A 16,782-nucleotide genomic window follows, 5' to 3' on the forward strand; every position below is an offset into this window, starting at 1 on the left:
GAGGAAAAGGAAAGTGGTTTAATTTGTGGACAAATGAGGAGGGCAGCAGACTTGTGTGTGAAAGACCACCATCCTGTTCTTTGGCAGAGTGCAGGGGTATTTATACAAAGAAAAAAAGGGGGGAGAAGGGCAAGGGTCTGCAAAGGGGAGGGGTCAGCACGGAGATGGGTGGGCACCAGCTTGCTTTTTTAACAACTGCTTTTTAACTCCCCCCTTTTTTCTTTAAAGATGCATTTATTTAAATACAAGCACTGGGTACAGTCAGAAGCGCGGGAGGGCGAGAGAATTCACCAGAGTCAGAGCGGGGAGCAGAGCAGGCAGAAGGACTGAAGCACACTGCTGAGGGGAGCAGCGGGCGGCAGGAGAGGTCTGCGTGCCATGTGGGACCCTCACCTGGTGGCTGGGGATCGAACTGGCGCTGCAGAGGTTGTGGGCAACTTCGCAACCCAGCTTTCAACCGCTGCACCACCAGAGAGGCCCTGTTTAACTCCTTTTAAGAAGACAAACCTGTCAAACAAGGGCATAATTGCAAGAAATAGAGTAAAGACAAACTTGTTAATGCTTATCTGAGAGACTGGTCATAAAGAAGACAAACTTGTCAAATAAAGGGGAATTGCAATAGATGGAGGAAGACAAACTCTTTAATTCTTTTTTTTTAAAGATTTATTTATTGATGCATATAAGAGCTGGAGTAGAGGCCAGAGGGGTGGGGGGTGAGAGGATTCACCAGAGACAGAGTAGGGAGAAGAATAGGTGGATCAACTGAAATACAGTGCTAAGGGGAGCAGCGGGCAAGACAGGAGAGGTCTGCTGCACCATGTGGGTTGCTCCCTAGCCAGCCGGGGATCAAACTCATACTGCAATGACTGTGGAAAGCTTCATAGGCTGTGTCTTAACCCCCTGCGCCACCAGGAAGGCCCACAAACTTTTTAATTCTTATCTGAGGGACCAGTCATTTGTAACTGCATCAGTGAGAATCCACTAGGAGGCACATACCTCTTTTCAGCACAACCCTGCATAACCCTTCAGGTTGATTCTTTTTTTTTTTTAAAGAGGCATGTATTTTTATTTATTTATTTATTTATTTGATTTTTGTTTATTTGTTTGTTTATACAAGCACTGGGTACAGTCAGAAGCGCGGGAGGGTGAGAGAATTCACCAGAGCCAGAGCGGGGAGCAGAGCAGGCAGAAGGACCGAAGTACACTGCTGAGGGGAGCAGCGGGCGGCAGGAGAGGTCTGCGCGCCATGTGGGACCCTCCTCCGGTGGCCGGGGAGCAGCCGGGGATCGAACTGGCGCTGCAGAGGCTGCGGGCAGCTTCGCAACCCAGCGCTCAACCGCTGCGCCACCAGGGAGGCCCCAGGTTGATTCTTGAGGGCCCCAGGGTTAGCGACTTGCCCTTGTCACCAACAAGAAGGCCAGAATGTGGACAGGAATAGTCTTGAGGCTGGGGCTCCATCCTTATCAAAGGGGTTGATTTTGAGCCCATTCCCTGCTGTGGCAGCAAGAACCAGCCACTGCCAGACACACCACTTGGCCATGTCCCCACCCTGGGAAACTCAGGCCAGGGTGGGCCCTGCATGGCTAGACACCAGAGGAAGGAGGTCTCCACCTAAGCCCTGGTACGAATCCTGCTGTCCCAGAAGTGTGTCTAGAGGGATCCATGATGAAATCAGAATGCTGTTTTTGGATATCTAAGAACAATTTTCATGTTACCTAAAATCTCTAAATGTGCAATTAAAGTCATAGAATGTTGGTAACAGAAATGCTGACAAGCTTAGTATCTCTGATGAGGGGGCAAATGCTGTTGCTTTAGGTGGGGTGCTGAAGGAAAGGAGGTAGCAGTAGGTTGAGGGGAGATGGGCTTGGATGGGTGGTTGCAGCAGCAGGCAGGAGTAAGTTGAAAAGCAAGTTCAATGTTTTGTTGTGGAAGAATAGACATGTGGAGGGAAGAACAAAGGCAGCTATTTAAGAAGAATATTGGGCCTCCCTGGTGGCACAAGAGGTTAAGCACAGCACAGTAAAGCATCCGCAGCCTCTGTAAGCTCGTGTTTGATGCCCCGCCGGCCAGGGAGCTACCCACATGGCGCAACAGACCTCTCCTGTCTTGCCCGCTGTTCCCCTCAGCAGTGCATTTCAGTCAGTCTCCTGTTATGCTCCCCACTCTGTCTCTGGTGAATCCTCTCACTCCCCCACACCTCTGGTCTCTATTCCAGTTCTTGGATGCGTAAATAAATACATCTTTTTTTAAAAAAAGAATATTCCTTGTTTGGGGATGGAGTTGAGGCAGGAAGATTCATTCATTCACAAGCACCTCCCAGGGGCCCAGCCCCAAGGCTGACCCCATCAGTAGTGATGGTAGGGGTCACGATCTCCGGGCAGCCTGGCTGGCCCTCGGTCACAGGAAAGGTATGGCCTACTCTCCTGGAGATCTTGAAGTGAAGCAGAACCTCTTATCAGAGACTTTAGTGGAGCTCTCAGGTGCACGGAGACACAGATCTTAATGACTTTCTGGTTGTGATTACCTTCCCAGGTTCTCTGGTCCAGGAGGTGGAAGACCAGAGAGTGTTGGCCATGCTCAGGGCAGCACAATGGGCCTTTTTCAGGGGTCGTCGCTGCTCCTCCATCCCAGCAAGAATGCATAGCAAAGAGGCTAATAGGATCCCTGCTGTGGCCAAGAAAGTGGCAGTGATCACTGGGTCTACAAAAGGGTGAGCAGATGGGATTCCTGGCTGGCACTAGGCCAAGTGTTAGAGTCTCTGTTTCTGAGTAGTCTCTGCAGTCCACGCCCTTCTCACATGTCCCTCCTGACACCCCCACCTTGTCACACAGCTCCAAGTCAACTCCAAACCTCAGCGTCTCTCCATAAAATACCTGGTTTCTGATTCCGAAGGAGGATGCAGTTGGAAAGCCAGCTGCTTCTGGGTGGATCAGAGCATTTCTAAATCTGGCCTCTGCCACTTACTGGCTGGATGATCCTGTAATATTTAGAGACATCGGGAAGGTCCTGTCTCCCCTCTATTCCCAGGCACATAGTCAGCATCTTTTAGGGCCTAATAGGGACAAGTGTGAGGCCTATTTGTGTCTCATACATGGGAACTTTGTTGACTGCAGAAGGCCCACCACAAAGGCACTTGGGCAAAGGGCAGGGCCACATCCACATCTCAACACCAGCTTGGGGAGTTTTTATACAAGAACTTCTATTCATTGTTACATTTCTTCTTATGTACCCCCTCCCTTCCCTCTCTGTCATATTGAGCCACAGTCTGTAAGGCATTATAATCACCAGCAGGAGGTGTTGTGGGGAGAAGATCAGGGTGAGGCCAGACGCATGGGGGTGAAAGAATTCACCAGAGACAGAGGGGAGAACAGAACAGATTTATTGAAATACACTGCTAAGAGGCACAGCGGGGAGACGGGAGGAGTCTGAGCACAAAGGAGTTGAGGCTCTCTCTCTCTCTCTCTCTCTCTCAAAAAGATTTATTTATTTATTTATTTATTTTTTAAATAATAAATTTTATTTTTATATTCCCCCATACAACTGCACATGCCCCATTCTGACCCCAATCCTTCCTCTCCCGGCCCCCACCCCCCAAAAAGTGTCTCTGGTTCATAGTTTTTTGTTGATTTTGATTTTCACTTTCTTATAGTTATTCATTTTCCTGATCCCTTATTTAAGTTTTCTAGATTCCTGCTATGAGTGAGACCATCCGGTATTTTTCTTAAAAAGATTTATTTATTTATGCACATAAGAGCTGGAGTACAGGCCAGAGATGGAGGGCGGGGGTGGTGTTGAGAGGATTCACCAGAGACAGAGTGGGGAACAGAACAAGCAGATCTACTGAAATACACTGCTGAGGGGAGCAACAAGCGAGACAGGAGAGGTCTGCTGCACCTTGTGGGTTTCTCCCTGTCCTGCCGGGGATCCGGGGTCATGCTGCAGAGGCTGAGGATTCCTTCATAGTCTGGTACTTAACCCCTTGCACCACCAGGGAGGCCCCCTCAGGATATTTTAAATCCTCCTGAGTGCTCACAACGCCCAGTCTGCATAACGAATGAATACCATCAACACAGCAGGCTACGCTGATAGTTTACAGAAGATGGGGGAACCTGCCTCTTTCCTTCCCCCAACAAGGGGCCCAGCCAGCACCCAGCCAGGGTGCTCCAGACCTCCTTTAAGAAAGCACATGCAGCAAAAAAAATTAAAAACTGCACAGCTCGTCAGCAAAAAATTTTAAAAACTGCACAGCTGAGGAGAGCTGTTAGGTTCAGAGGCGGTGTGATTTATCCCAGAGGCCTCCGACTAAAACAGAGAAAGAAAAGGCAGTCTAAGAGTCCCTGCAATTTAGGCTGGTACCCGGCAAGCCTACCACTGTACTGATGGAACACTATTTTTAAAAAACTCCTCCTTTTAACGTTGATATGAAAATTTTCTCATTTATAAAATATGATGATTAAGTGAGGCTTCTGAAGTTAAAAGGGAGAGTGGAGGGTGAGAGGGACACAAGGGGTGGGCGGCAGGGGATAATGCCCACTGAACATGGCAGCTAGGACACCTAAAAAAAAAAAGAAAACCAAGAAGAAAATATTGCCATTGCACATACAGTTTAAGAATTAAATGGGGTGGCCCTGGTGAAGGCTTTATACATACTTTGCATTCAACAGTTGCTCTTGCCTGCTCAGAAGGACTGAGAGGCCCTTTGGCTCACAGAGGCAATTTATTTAGTATCCTGTGGTCAGCTCTCAGGAGGAGAGGTGGAGAGCTGAAAACATCCCGGCCATCTCTGCCCACAGGATCGGCTTTGCCATCGCCCGGCGTCTGGCCCAGGACGGGGCCCACGTTGTGATCAGCAGCCGGAAGCAGCAGAACGTGGACCAGGCAGTGGAGACCCTGCAAGGGGAGGGCCTGAGCGTGTCCGGCACCGTGTGCCATGTGGGAAAGGCTGAGGACCGGGAGCGGCTGGTGGCCATGGTGAGGCTGGGTGGAAGGAGGTACAGATGGCACCATGCAGATCAGCCCTAGCAGAGGGAGTTGGGTCTCTGGCGTCGGTGTTTGGGACAACACTTGTAGCCTGGGATAGGGTGCGGGTCTGAGGATGAAACAGACAACCAGATGTGACTGAGAAGTTCTGGGAACTCACCCGGCCTGCACTAGAGTCTTGCTAACCAAAGGGTGGTCTCATGACCAGCAGTCTGGCCTTGACCTGGGAACCATGGAGATCTTCCCTCAGCCCTCACCAGCAATGCTGAATGGGATCTGCATTTTAAAGAGCTCTGGGGTGATTTGCATGGAGGTTAAAGTTTGAACAGCCTAACTCCTGGGCTCTCCAGCTGTTGGGCTGGGGAACCCCCTGGGGTTGGAGACTGGATGAAGACCTGTTCCTGTGTAACAATCTAGGAAGAGGTGAGTTGTGTGGTGAAACTGAAGGAACACGAAATGGGCAGACACATGTTGTGGAGAAGGGTTTCTTGCGAGGCTGAAGGATTTCCAGAGTGAGGAGAGAAATTGTTATAGGACAGGGAGAGGGGCAGCCCAAACCCCACAAACCTGCCTATTCTAAATGGGTTCGGCCATCCGCCGCATCAACACAAAACACATGAGACTAATGGGAAGGATCTTTAATAAAACTAGGAAACAATACAGGTAAGGCAAAGAGTCTAGTTTCTAAATGAAGCACCCAAAGTTACCCGTCCCCTCGTGGGTAAAACTCCATCCAAATGGGATCGGCCCAGAACAAGGCCCCAAAGCCTGCCACAAGTCTAAAGCATCTTCCAGTGGGGACCCACAGAAAAGGGTCAGAAACAACCAGACAAGCCCGGAAGGAAAAGAGCAAAATCAACATCCAGATAAAAGCTGCCATTGTCACCTCCCACAGGTCTCACCCACATCTGTGTCACCCAGTCCACGACCAAAAGACAAGCGCAGTTTCTTTACGTGTCTCTAGGCTCCATGTGCCTCCTCCAGGTCTCCTTGCTCCATCCTGCTTCCTTCCTTCCTCCCTCAGTCTCCTCTGCAGCTTCTTCTTTTCCTCCTCAGCTCCACCCTCCCTTGGGTGGGGCAGGGAACCTCCCCCTTTCCTGGGGACCACCCTGTAGCAAAATGAGAAGGAATTGTTTAAAAATGGAAAGGGTAGGGCCTCCCCTGTGGCGCAGCCATTGAGCGCTGGGTTGCGAAGCTGCCCGCGGCCTCAGCGGCGCTGGTTTGATCCCTGGCTGCTCCTTCTGCCTGCTCTGCTCCCCAGTCTGGCTCTGGTGAATTCTCTCACCCTCCCGCGCTTCTGACTGTACCCAGTGCATGTATAAACAAAACAAAACAAAACAAAACAAATAAATAAAACATGCCTCTTTAAAAAAAAATAAATAAAATAAAAATGGAAAGGGTAAAAGAGGGTCAGCAGTGACACCTGGTAAGTAAAGATCTGGACTGGGGGATGGCGGGGCCGCAGCTACCAACAAGGCATCTTGTAGGAGCAGAAACCAGATGATTCCAAGGAGGTGAGAAACAAATATTTCACTCAACCTCTGAAGACCAAGGCCTGACTCTGGTCCAGATATAGCTGTGGGATGGTCTGCAGTGCAGAGGGGGTAGTCACTTTGCGCCCTGTGTTCCCAGCCTGACTGGAGAGGGAGAGAGGTTTTTTCTCCATTCCTTCACCCCACGCCTCTGTCATTTTCTCCACAGGCCCTGGAAACCTTTGGGTATGTTGACTTCCTGGTGTGTGTGGCAGGGGTCAACCCTTTTGTGGGGAGCACCCTGGGAGCCAGTGAGCAGGTGTGGGACAAGGTGAGACCTGGGATTGGGTTTTATACACCCTGCACAACTCTCTGTCCACCATTTTTCCACACACAGGTGTACGTGTGTGTGCATGCACACACACACACCCACACATAGAACCTAAACTCCCACATGCCCTTGTCAGTACTGACTCTGGTGGGTGGGGGATGAAGCTGACCTTGTTCGAACTGCCCTTCAGCAAACTCAACAGGCATCGAGCATGCCCAGCCTGCACCAGGCCCCCCTAGCCTCCTCTGTGTTACCCCCTCTCCCCTGTCTTCGTGTTCACTCTGATTTCAGATCCTGGAAGTGAATGTGAAGGCCCCGGCCCTGTTGCTAAGCCAGCTGCTGCCCCACATGGAGAACAGGAAGTAAGGGCATGAGAGGGGCCCGTGGACATTGGGGCCTCTGGGCACTGGTCTTTTCTACCCCATAGGAAACACTTGGGGAGGGGTCCAGGAAGTGGAGGATGGCAGGAGAGATGGGAGGTGTGTCCTTGATAAGTGCCAGACCTACCCTCACCCCCTCAGGCTGTGGATGTCACACTGTGATGAAGAGAAAGTTTTGTTGGAGGTACATGGGGTGAAGGTCAGGGAAGAACCTGACTTCTGGGTCCTCAGAAGGCTCTGTGTGAGTTTTTTTATTTTAAAGAATTTATTTATGCATACAAGAACTGGGGACCAGAGGTGCAGGGGATGGGTGGATGAGAGGACTCACCAGAGAGAGGGTGGGGAGCAGAACAGGCAGATCTACTGAGATACACTGCTGAGGGAAGCAAGTGGTGAGGATGGGAGAGGTCTGCTGCGCCATGTGGGTCACCTCCCTGGCCAGGGATCAAATTCATGCCACAGTGGCTGTGGATAGCTTTGTAGTCTGAGACTTATCCCCTTGTGCCAACAGAAAGACCCTGTTTGAGATCTTTGATCTCCAAGAACACAGGGACTATCCCCCTTTAGTGGCAGCTGCAGGGAAATAGAATGTAGTAACCTGGCTTCCCAGTTCTTGCTCCTTAGCTCTTGCCCTTCTCTATGGTGATCTCTCCCACTCCTTTTTGGACAGATACTTGGGGACATTTGCTCCTCCTCACCTCCCCAGCTTCCCCTTGGCTTTCCTGGGTCTGGGGCCACCCGGGACGGGCCATTCTGGGCCTGGTGGTGGTACGCTGACCTAATGGGCCTGATGATACATGAGCAATTCTTGAGCTCTGCTCTCCTCAAGTGCTGCCTCTCAGTCTTGGGTCCCTGACCAAGGAATACCCCCTGACTATGGTGTCACTGACTCCATCAGAGATCTTGGTGTCTGTTAATTTACAGATAGTCCCCACCTTTCTCACCATGAATCTTGAGCTGGGTTCCCTTGAGCCAGACAGTTTGCTGGCTCATGGTTGAACTTGCCTTCCATCTTGCCCCATCTGCCTTTCTTCTTACAGGGGAAGCTCTGTCGTTCTGGTCTCATCTGTGGTGGGATATTTGCCAGTACCAGTGAGTAGAAAACCCTCTGGACAGCAGGGTGAGGGACAGCTGACTGGTTTCTTGTGAGGCCCTTAGCGCTGTGCAGGAGACCTGCAGTTGATTCCAGATAGGGAATTAGGAAGCATGATGCCTGCAAAACACCCTGATGGCTACAGAGTTGGTATTATAATCTCCCTGTGCCATAGCATCTCTGAAACCCAAGGATATTCAGCCTTTCACCTTAGGTAAGCACAGTCACTTCATGGTAAACTAACGGCTAGGATCTGGGTTTTCCCACTTTCAGTTTCCTGAGTGTTTAAAAGCACAGTGCCACTTGCTCTTTGTCAAGCTTGGGCATACATGACAGTGACTTCCTCTAAGGCTAACGATGCCCCTGCACCTTGCACAGTTTGACTCCTTGAACGCTGTGGTGGGATGGTGAGGCTCAGGAGAAAGAATTTTAGTTTGGGCCTAGAGTTCAGTGTATCTTCTAAATCTGAGATCCAGCGTCCCCATGCAGGTTGTTCGGGACCTACTCCCTCCTCCCACTGCCAATCCACTTCACCCCTTTCCTTTTGCTTTGCAGGAGCTGGGAGTCTACAACACCAGCAAAACAGCACTGCTGGGCCTCTGCAAATCTCTGGCTATGGAGCTGTCCCCTAAAGGCATCCGAGTGAACTGCCTGGTGCCAGGGTTAATCAATACTGACTTTATCCATCTGGTGAGACTCATAAGTAGCTCCTGCTCCCCTACTCCTACACTTGTCTCTCACTAGTCCCTTTGTGGCCAAGCTCCTGCAGGGCCAAGGCCCATAAAGACCTGCCCAGGTCAGAGGCCCGGCCCAGGCTCATCATTCATAGGTTCTGCCCTGCAGCCTTTGGGACAGCAACCTTATCCTTTCCTGCAGTGAATAGATCTTTGTCTTCTGAGGGGAGTGGCCCAAGTATGTATCCTCTGTCCTGAGCAGTATCATCCTCCCACGGAGACATCAGTCTGCCACGATGCTTTGATGCTTTTCCCACCCACACTGCCCCCAGCCCTGCCAGTGGTCCTTCTGCCCGAAGTTGATTTTTAAATCTTTCCTTAGGAGAACATTAAGCGACCAGTGAAAGATATCTTTAAGGGAGCCTTCGGATTGCAGCGGTAGGTGGAGTTTGGGGTTTCGATAGCCCTTGTTTACTTTGAAGGGAAGTTTAACCTTTTTTTTCTTTAAATGAACATAAGAAATTGAAGCTTTTTTTAAAAATTTTTTTACATTGTTGTTTATTTTTGTAAGATAGTTGATTTCTCTGCTCATGTGTAGTCCCCATATCTGCCTTGAACTGTCACCATAGTCCCTTGTGCTCCTCCCTCCTCTCCTCTCCTGTGACTCCCCTCCCACCCTCTCCCCAGCTGGATGCCTCAGATCTCTAGTTTACCTGTAAGTTTTCTTTCTCTCTTTTTTGACCCTTTGTTTGGATTCCCTATATTCCTTCTGTAAGTGAAACCATCCGATAGTTTTCTTTTTTAAAGGAAAGTTCAATTTCAAGAAGAGAGATAGCACCCAGATTTTCTCCCAGTTTTCTGACGGGGCCCCTTGCTGAAGTGTGGAGACAGCACAGTCCTGGGGCTGGGGGCTGGAGTGGGAAGCCATCCTGCCAAGCCCACCATGATCTTCCTCGGGTCTGTTTCCCTGGAATTAGTATATAGGGGCCGCTGCTGGGCTCTGCTCTGGGCCAGCTGAGCCAGCACTGCGTGGGTGGGCCTCAGCTCTGTTCTCTTCCCTTCAGGCTTGGGGAGCCCGAGGAATGTGCGGGGATCGTGTCCTTCCTGTGCTCTTCAGAGGCCAGCTACATCACCGGGGAGAATATTGTGGTGGCTGGCTACTCTCCTAAACTGTGAAGAGAGGGGGCCATGGTTCTTGGGGGGAAACTACGAAGTTGGTGATGGGGAACGTCAGGGCCTTTAGCATCCGGGGTCACTTAGGTAAACTTGCTCAGAAAATGAAAAGGAAGGTGAGATATTTGAAAATGTTTACTTGGAAATAAACGTGTGTGGGCACATCTGTTTGACTGTGATATATGAGCCGTTGACCTTGGCCTGAAAGCCTCACTTGTGGACTAGTTCCTTCCTTTATCATTGTCCCTCATCCGTAAGACTTTTACCTCTTCCTCCCTCTCTTCTCTCCTTTCCCATGAAATTGGAAACTGGACTGACTACTTTCTTTCTGCCCATCCAAATCCACCCCCCACGCTTCTGTTCTGCTCTGTATTCTAAGAGGCTGAGCTGTAGGGAGTGCTTCGATAGACCTCTGTAACCTTTGGTCTTCCAGTTGGGTTTGGTCAAAGGGAGACACTTGGCAGGGATGACAGTGAGGTCAGGGAATGTCTCAGCCTCTTTCCTTGTTGGTTGACACATTGGGCTGTTTGTTCCGCCAGAGGTTACAGCTCTTGTCAGGCAACACCTTCCACACAGCTAGATTTCCACAGCCGGCCCCATGGCTCTCAAAGCCATAATCGGCCTACAATGGCTCTGCGTGCAGCCATTGTGGGTCCTGTTCAGGCTACTTTGTGTTAGGACTCTGCTGTTGACTGTGGCACCTTGCCTGGAGTGGGTGTCCTATGCAATTATTTCTCTCCCACTGTCGACACAAGGGAGGAAGCTCAGCTGATGGCTTTTCCCTCTCAGTGCCTATATTCCTTAAGACCCACTGGGGCTAGGGCAGCTAGGGAAGCCAACTAGGGCACTACTAGCTGACTCTTCGTTTGGGAGGCTGTGGGCAGTCATCCCTCTTCCTCAGTGAGGAGGAAGAATTTATGGGCTCTTGGGATCCTTTTCTAATTTCTTGGCTCCCTTGCTTCCAGAGCCACCTGTCTCTTCTGTTCCCTTGCTGTGTCAGCAAAATCATTTGAAACTGGGAAATAGGCTGAAGATATGGAAGAATATTTTTTAGGTTAGTATTAGGCTTGTCTTTCTATCTCCTATAGTTCAGGTGTAGATTTTTGTCTGTTAGAGAAGCAAATAATTTCTATTAGAATAGATGGTCTCAACAACTATGGTTTATTATCTTACTAGACATCAACTAGGTTTTTTTTAAAAAAAGATTTATTTATTTATGCATACAAGAGCTAGGGTACAGGCCAGAGGTGAGGGGGTGAGAGGATTCAGCAGAGACAGAGTGGGGAGCAGAACAGGTGGATTTTCCCTCATCCACTGTCCCTCATACACTGCAGAGGGGAGCAGTAGGAGAGACAGGAGAGGTCTGCTGTGCCATGTGGGTCACTTCCTTGGCCAGGGATAGCTGCAGTGGCTGTAATAGCTTCAGAGGCTGAGATTTAATCCATTGAGCCACCAGGGAGACCCCAAGGCATCAATTAGTTTTGTCTTAGCTTCTCAAATGTTATTTGAGTCAATCATAATATCTTATTGGTTCTCTTGTTTATTAATGAACTGAATACGATTTTGATGCATGTTTAGTTTATATTTGTTATTTATACTTGAAAGTCATGATACTATTTTTTTTTGAAAATTTTACTTTAACATTGATTTACTGTGTGTGTGGGTGAACAAAAAGGAGAGGCTGTTAGACTTTAGAGTAGAACCATTTTTATTAATTATGTTACTGAATTTCTACCTTTCTATTATTTGTTTGCGTTTTACATGAAACAAAAAAAAGACGTTTAAATTCTTTCTCATTTATAAAGAGAAAACTCTCCAGTAATCCTTTATCATCCCGTAGCTCCCATACAATAATATCTTTATCCTTGACAAAGTGGTTTTTAAAACCACTTGTCTTGTCTAAAAAATTGTCTTAGGCTAGATGTCTAGGGCAACACATGAAAAATATAATTAAATATGAAAAGTTAATGTTAGATGAGTGTAAAAGGTTTCAAGCCTCTGCGAGGTGATTACAGTGATAAGAAGGAAGTTTTCTGTGTTTTCCTACTTTGCTGCACAGTTTTGACCTCTGCAGGTACTTTCATATCTCCTCTGATCTCCTCTGACCCTTTGCCTTTCTCAGCTTTCACTAGCTCTTAAGGTAAGTAAAAGCGTCTAGTCACAATGCATCTCCACAGACTTTCTCTCATATCAGCATAGAAACAGGACCCTCAGTGTGAAAAAAAGTCACATAATAAGGAAAACTGCTGTAAAATATGGATTAATGAGTTGAACAGCAAACAGAGTGGAAGGTGTAGTGACAACAAGGGCAGCTGGGGGAAGGCAAGGGGTTGTTGCTGGCCTCAGAAGGGAGAGAAGGAATAGAATCTAATTCTTGTCCTGGGAGTCTGAGTTCCCACATCCCACGGGGTCTGGTTGGAGGCTCCTGTTACAGGGTAGGGAGAGGGGCTCCTGTTACAGGGTAGGGAGAGGAGCAGCAAACCTGCCTGCTCTAAATAGATTCTGCCATCCGCCGCATCAACAAAAACATATAAGACTTTAATGGGAAGGAACTTTAATACAATTAGGAAACAATACAGGAAAGGCAAAGAATCTAGTTTCTAAATCAAACACCCAAAGTTACCCGTCCCCTCGTGGGTAAAATTTCATCCAAATGGGATTGACCCAGAGCAAGGCCCAAAGCCTGCCACAAGTCTAAAGCATCCTCCAGTGGGGACCCACAGAAAAGGGTCAGAAACCACCAGACAAGTCTGGAGGGAAAAGAACAAAATCAAAATCAAGACAAAAACCGCCATTGTCACCTCCCCACAAGTCTCACCCACATTCTGTGTCACCCAGTCCACGACCGAAAGGCAAGAGCAGTTTCTTCACATGTCTCTCGGCTCCATGTGCCTCCTCCAGGTCTTCTGGCTCTGCATCCTGCTTCCTTCCTTCCTCAGTCTCCTCTGCAGCCTCTTCTCTCCCTGTTCAGCTCCACCCTCCTTTTTGGGTGGGGCAGGGAACCTGGAACCTCTCCCTTTCCTGGGGACCACCCTGTTACACTCCCACCGTGGTTGTGGAGCAGTAGTAACAAGCTGAGTTGCTTCTGCATATTATTTTGGGAGATGCCGTGAAAATGACACAGGAGACTTAACAAGTCCACCAAAGTCACATGTTGAAATGGAATACCAATGTGATGGCATTTGGAGGTGGGCCTTTGGGAGGTAATTAGATCATGAAGTAGTACCCCCATAATGGGATTAGCAGCCTTATAAGAAGAGGCCAGAAAGCTGACTTGCTCTTCCTATCCTATGCGGGTAAAAAGAGAAGTCAGCAGTCTGCTATCTAGAAGAGGATCCTCATCAGAACCTGACCACATTGGCACCGTGATCTCAATCTCCAGAAATGTTATTTATAAGCCAGCCTGTCTGTGATGTAGCTTGAGCTAAGACAATAAGTTTAACAAAGAGACTATGCAAATTGAAAAGAAAAATGCTAATACTTACATAGATAAATGGGCAAAATTTATGAAAAACAGTGCATATCCAGCAACTTAATAATCAAGATACTATAAATAATAATAAAATAAAAATGTAGTAATAAAATAACGTTAAAATAATAAGTAAAACAAATAAAAATAACAATACTTTACGATTTTTTTGTCCATCAAGTTGACAAAGATTTTAAATGGACAATACCTAATGGTGTTGAGGGATGCATATGTTTATACATTTTTGGTAACAGTGGAAACTCCTCCACCAGCTTTTCAGGAAATCTATTTGGCGTTGTGAATCAAGAACTTCATTTAATCCAGAGGCTTTACCTATAGAAATCTATACAAAAGAAATAATTCATGAAATGTCAAGTACAGAATTATTTATAAAATCAAAATATTGGAAATAGACTGGATGTCCCCAGGTCAGGACACTGTTAAGTAATCTGCCTATCCTGCCCATTTGCCCTTGCTCATGTGGCATCCCGAGAGAGCTTGGTGCTCTCTGCTGCTCCAGAGCGAGCCGGGCCTGCTCTGGCACCAGTCCTGCTCTTCTCTCTCCTTGGAACACTCTGCCCACAGCTATCTGCAGTGTTTCAACCTTACCTCATCCAGGTCTTTATTCAAATGTCTTCTTCATACGATACCCTTTATTCATGGCGCCCTCTCCCATACCCCCTTTTCTGGCTTCATTTTTCCTCCCGTCCCTTATCATCATCTAACATTCCATATAGGACCTCGATTACAATTCATCTACAAAGTTCATCATTGTCTGGTAGCCTTGAAAAGGGTTTTAAAATTTAAAGCCCAATTAAATTCTACATTTCATTGCACTGCAAGTTATTGCATGTTTCTAAAAATAAGACAGAAAGAAGGACCTTTGAGTCGAATCAAGATTTAAAAGGGTAGAGTCTCCAAAATGTGAAACTGGCTGATGGGGAGGCCTCTTTCCTTGATAGGCCTCTTTCCTACCTGCCCAACCCTTCCTTGGAGTACCTTGACTGTCTCAGGCCAAATGTCTGTTGAAGCTGGAACTTTAGGAAACATGGTTGAAAAATACCAGAATGTTAGAAAATATTGGCTGTTTCTTGTGGCCTTTAGGAAATCCTGACCAAAAAAGATACGAGCTTAGATCTGAACCAACCTGGCTGAAAGCAGGAGGGGGACAACACACAGCTTTGTTAGGAGATCCCTTGGCCACTGGAGTGTGCTAAGGCTCAGTTAACCATGCTTTTTACAGAATTACAAAAGTTGGAATTTCTGCCCCATTCTAAAATTAGCTTTAAAAATTAGGGAGGTAAAATTGAGCTGTGAGGCCAAAGAAATGGAGGAGGCCAGATTCCCTGGGCCCTTCCCACTTCCTTGAATGGTCTGAGGTAGCCCTTCAGGGTCTGCCAATGGGCGGCAGCCTGGTCCCAGGTGTAGGTTATTCCATTGTTTCCCAAAGCCAAGAGAGAAACAATTGTATATAGGCCTGGGGCTAAGAGCAAAATCCCAAGGCTTATAGCTAAGAGAACAGCCAGGGTGGTATACAGACCTGTGACCAGGTTCTTTCATCCCTTTTAGAGTTTTGGAGGAGTTGATTACCAATGAAACTTCAAGCCTGGACACAATGAGAGCCTATCTTGCTTCAACCTTAAAGGCGACCCTAGATCCCCACATCATAAACTGTGCCATCTGGAAGTGGGCTGCTGAAGAAGTTCAGTCTCTACTAGAGATTGCTGTGTTGTTGCAGAAATAAATTCTAGCCTTTGACCCAGGCAAGGGAAGAACAAGCGGTACTTCAGGAATGGTGAGGTCAGGAGAAGCTTTATTACTCATGCATGAGGTCCCAGACCTGGGCAGTCCCATAAGGTCTGAGCACTGGTCTAGAGACAAAGGGTTTTTTTTTTTTTTTATACATAACCATCTTCCATTGATAATATTGGTCAGTGAGCACAAAAGTTCTTGACTAAAGGGGGAAAAATGCAGATACCCGAGGATTGCCTGGGAGATCAATCAGCTTGGCCAGTCGGAGATCAATCAGCCTGAACGGTGGTCCCACTGTGTTAGAATGTAACCTCCTTTAGATATGCTTATTAAGGAAGCAAACTTGTTATTTACACTTACTTTGCATTATTTACTGCAGCAGGCCTGTGACTCTTTAGCAGGAAACAGGAAAGATTTTATTTGCTTAGCAGTTCCCTTTCATTGTGACTCTCTTTGACACGTGTCGGACGAGAGTTCTCTGAGTGGGCAGGGCAGCGGACAGTCCTCCTTTGCCCAGACAGGCACCCCATCTTCTCTCTCCCAGAAATACATAAATTGGTGACAGTTGTTTCCCATTCTTTTTCCAGATGGCAGATTTTTTAAAGTTATGTTTTTCTTCTATTTTCCTCTGTCACTTTCTACCTGTCAGGAGCTGTGGCCTCACAGCTCAATTTTATGCCCCTCTCTATTTTTTATGCTAATTTTAGAATGGGGCAGAAATTCCAAGTTTTGTAATTCTGCAAGAATTACAAATCATTCACAGGTTGAGTAATCATAAGGAGTCAGATTTGCAACTAAGAGGAACACATGTAGTTTAAAGATCTGGCATTGTTGGTTGCAATAAATAGACATGGTGGTTTGTCTTTAAGAATTAGTACATTTTCATTTGTACATGGGGTAGTTACATCACATCAAGTAGGGGGCATTTTGATAGTGCATGCAGGGGAAGAGGGAATGCTAAACAACCAAAGAGTGGAATATGGCAGACGTACATTGTTAATCTATCCGGAACCTCTTCTTTGGGGGAATCATCCCTCTTCCTATGCTCTATGATCCTGGGTTTCAATAAAAGTGTCTGCCCCACATCATAGGTGCCTATGTGATACAGACTATGAGGTCAGAGTGCTCCACCAGGCCTCAGAGACTGATTTAGGAATGTGCGTATGGTTTAAGATAGATGAATCAAAATTCTCCCTGGATTCTTGTGCTAGAGCTAAAGTTTCTTTCATTCTTCTGAGTTAATGATTACAGAGTATTTGAAATTGGGTAGCTATCCTCAGTGCATCTTGGAATAGTTGAAATGAGGGAATGAGGCCAACACAGATTTAAGCAGAGCTGAGAGAGAGAAGAGGAAGCAAAAGAAGATATGGAGATAGAGATCCTGACCATCTTTGGAAAGCAATTTCTGAGTGTCCCTGGAACTATGAATAATTACAATTGAAATCAACTCTATTCTTT

At 47.4% G+C, this 16,782-nt stretch overlaps 1 protein-coding gene across 1 annotated transcript; it reads left to right on the forward strand.

Annotated features, from left to right (window-relative positions):
- The first annotated feature begins 2,557 nt into the window (after window positions 1-2,557).
- On the forward strand, window positions 2,558-10,192 carry LOC311175366 (dehydrogenase/reductase SDR family member 2, mitochondrial-like). The gene is made up of 7 exons (XM_084240248.1): window positions 2,558-2,710; window positions 4,794-4,971; window positions 6,682-6,783; window positions 7,075-7,145; window positions 8,204-8,255; window positions 8,812-8,946; window positions 9,945-10,192. The coding sequence occupies exons 1-7, from the start codon at window positions 2,574-2,576 to the stop codon at window positions 10,104-10,106; spliced, it is 837 nt and encodes a 278-aa protein (XP_084096374.1). The 5' UTR covers window positions 2,558-2,573; the 3' UTR covers window positions 10,107-10,192.
- The last annotated feature ends 6,590 nt before the right edge of the window (window positions 10,193-16,782 follow it).

Source organism: Talpa europaea (assembly GCF_964194135.1).
Source record: "Talpa europaea genome assembly, chromosome: 8".
NCBI lineage: Eukaryota > Metazoa > Chordata > Mammalia > Eulipotyphla > Talpidae > Talpa > Talpa europaea.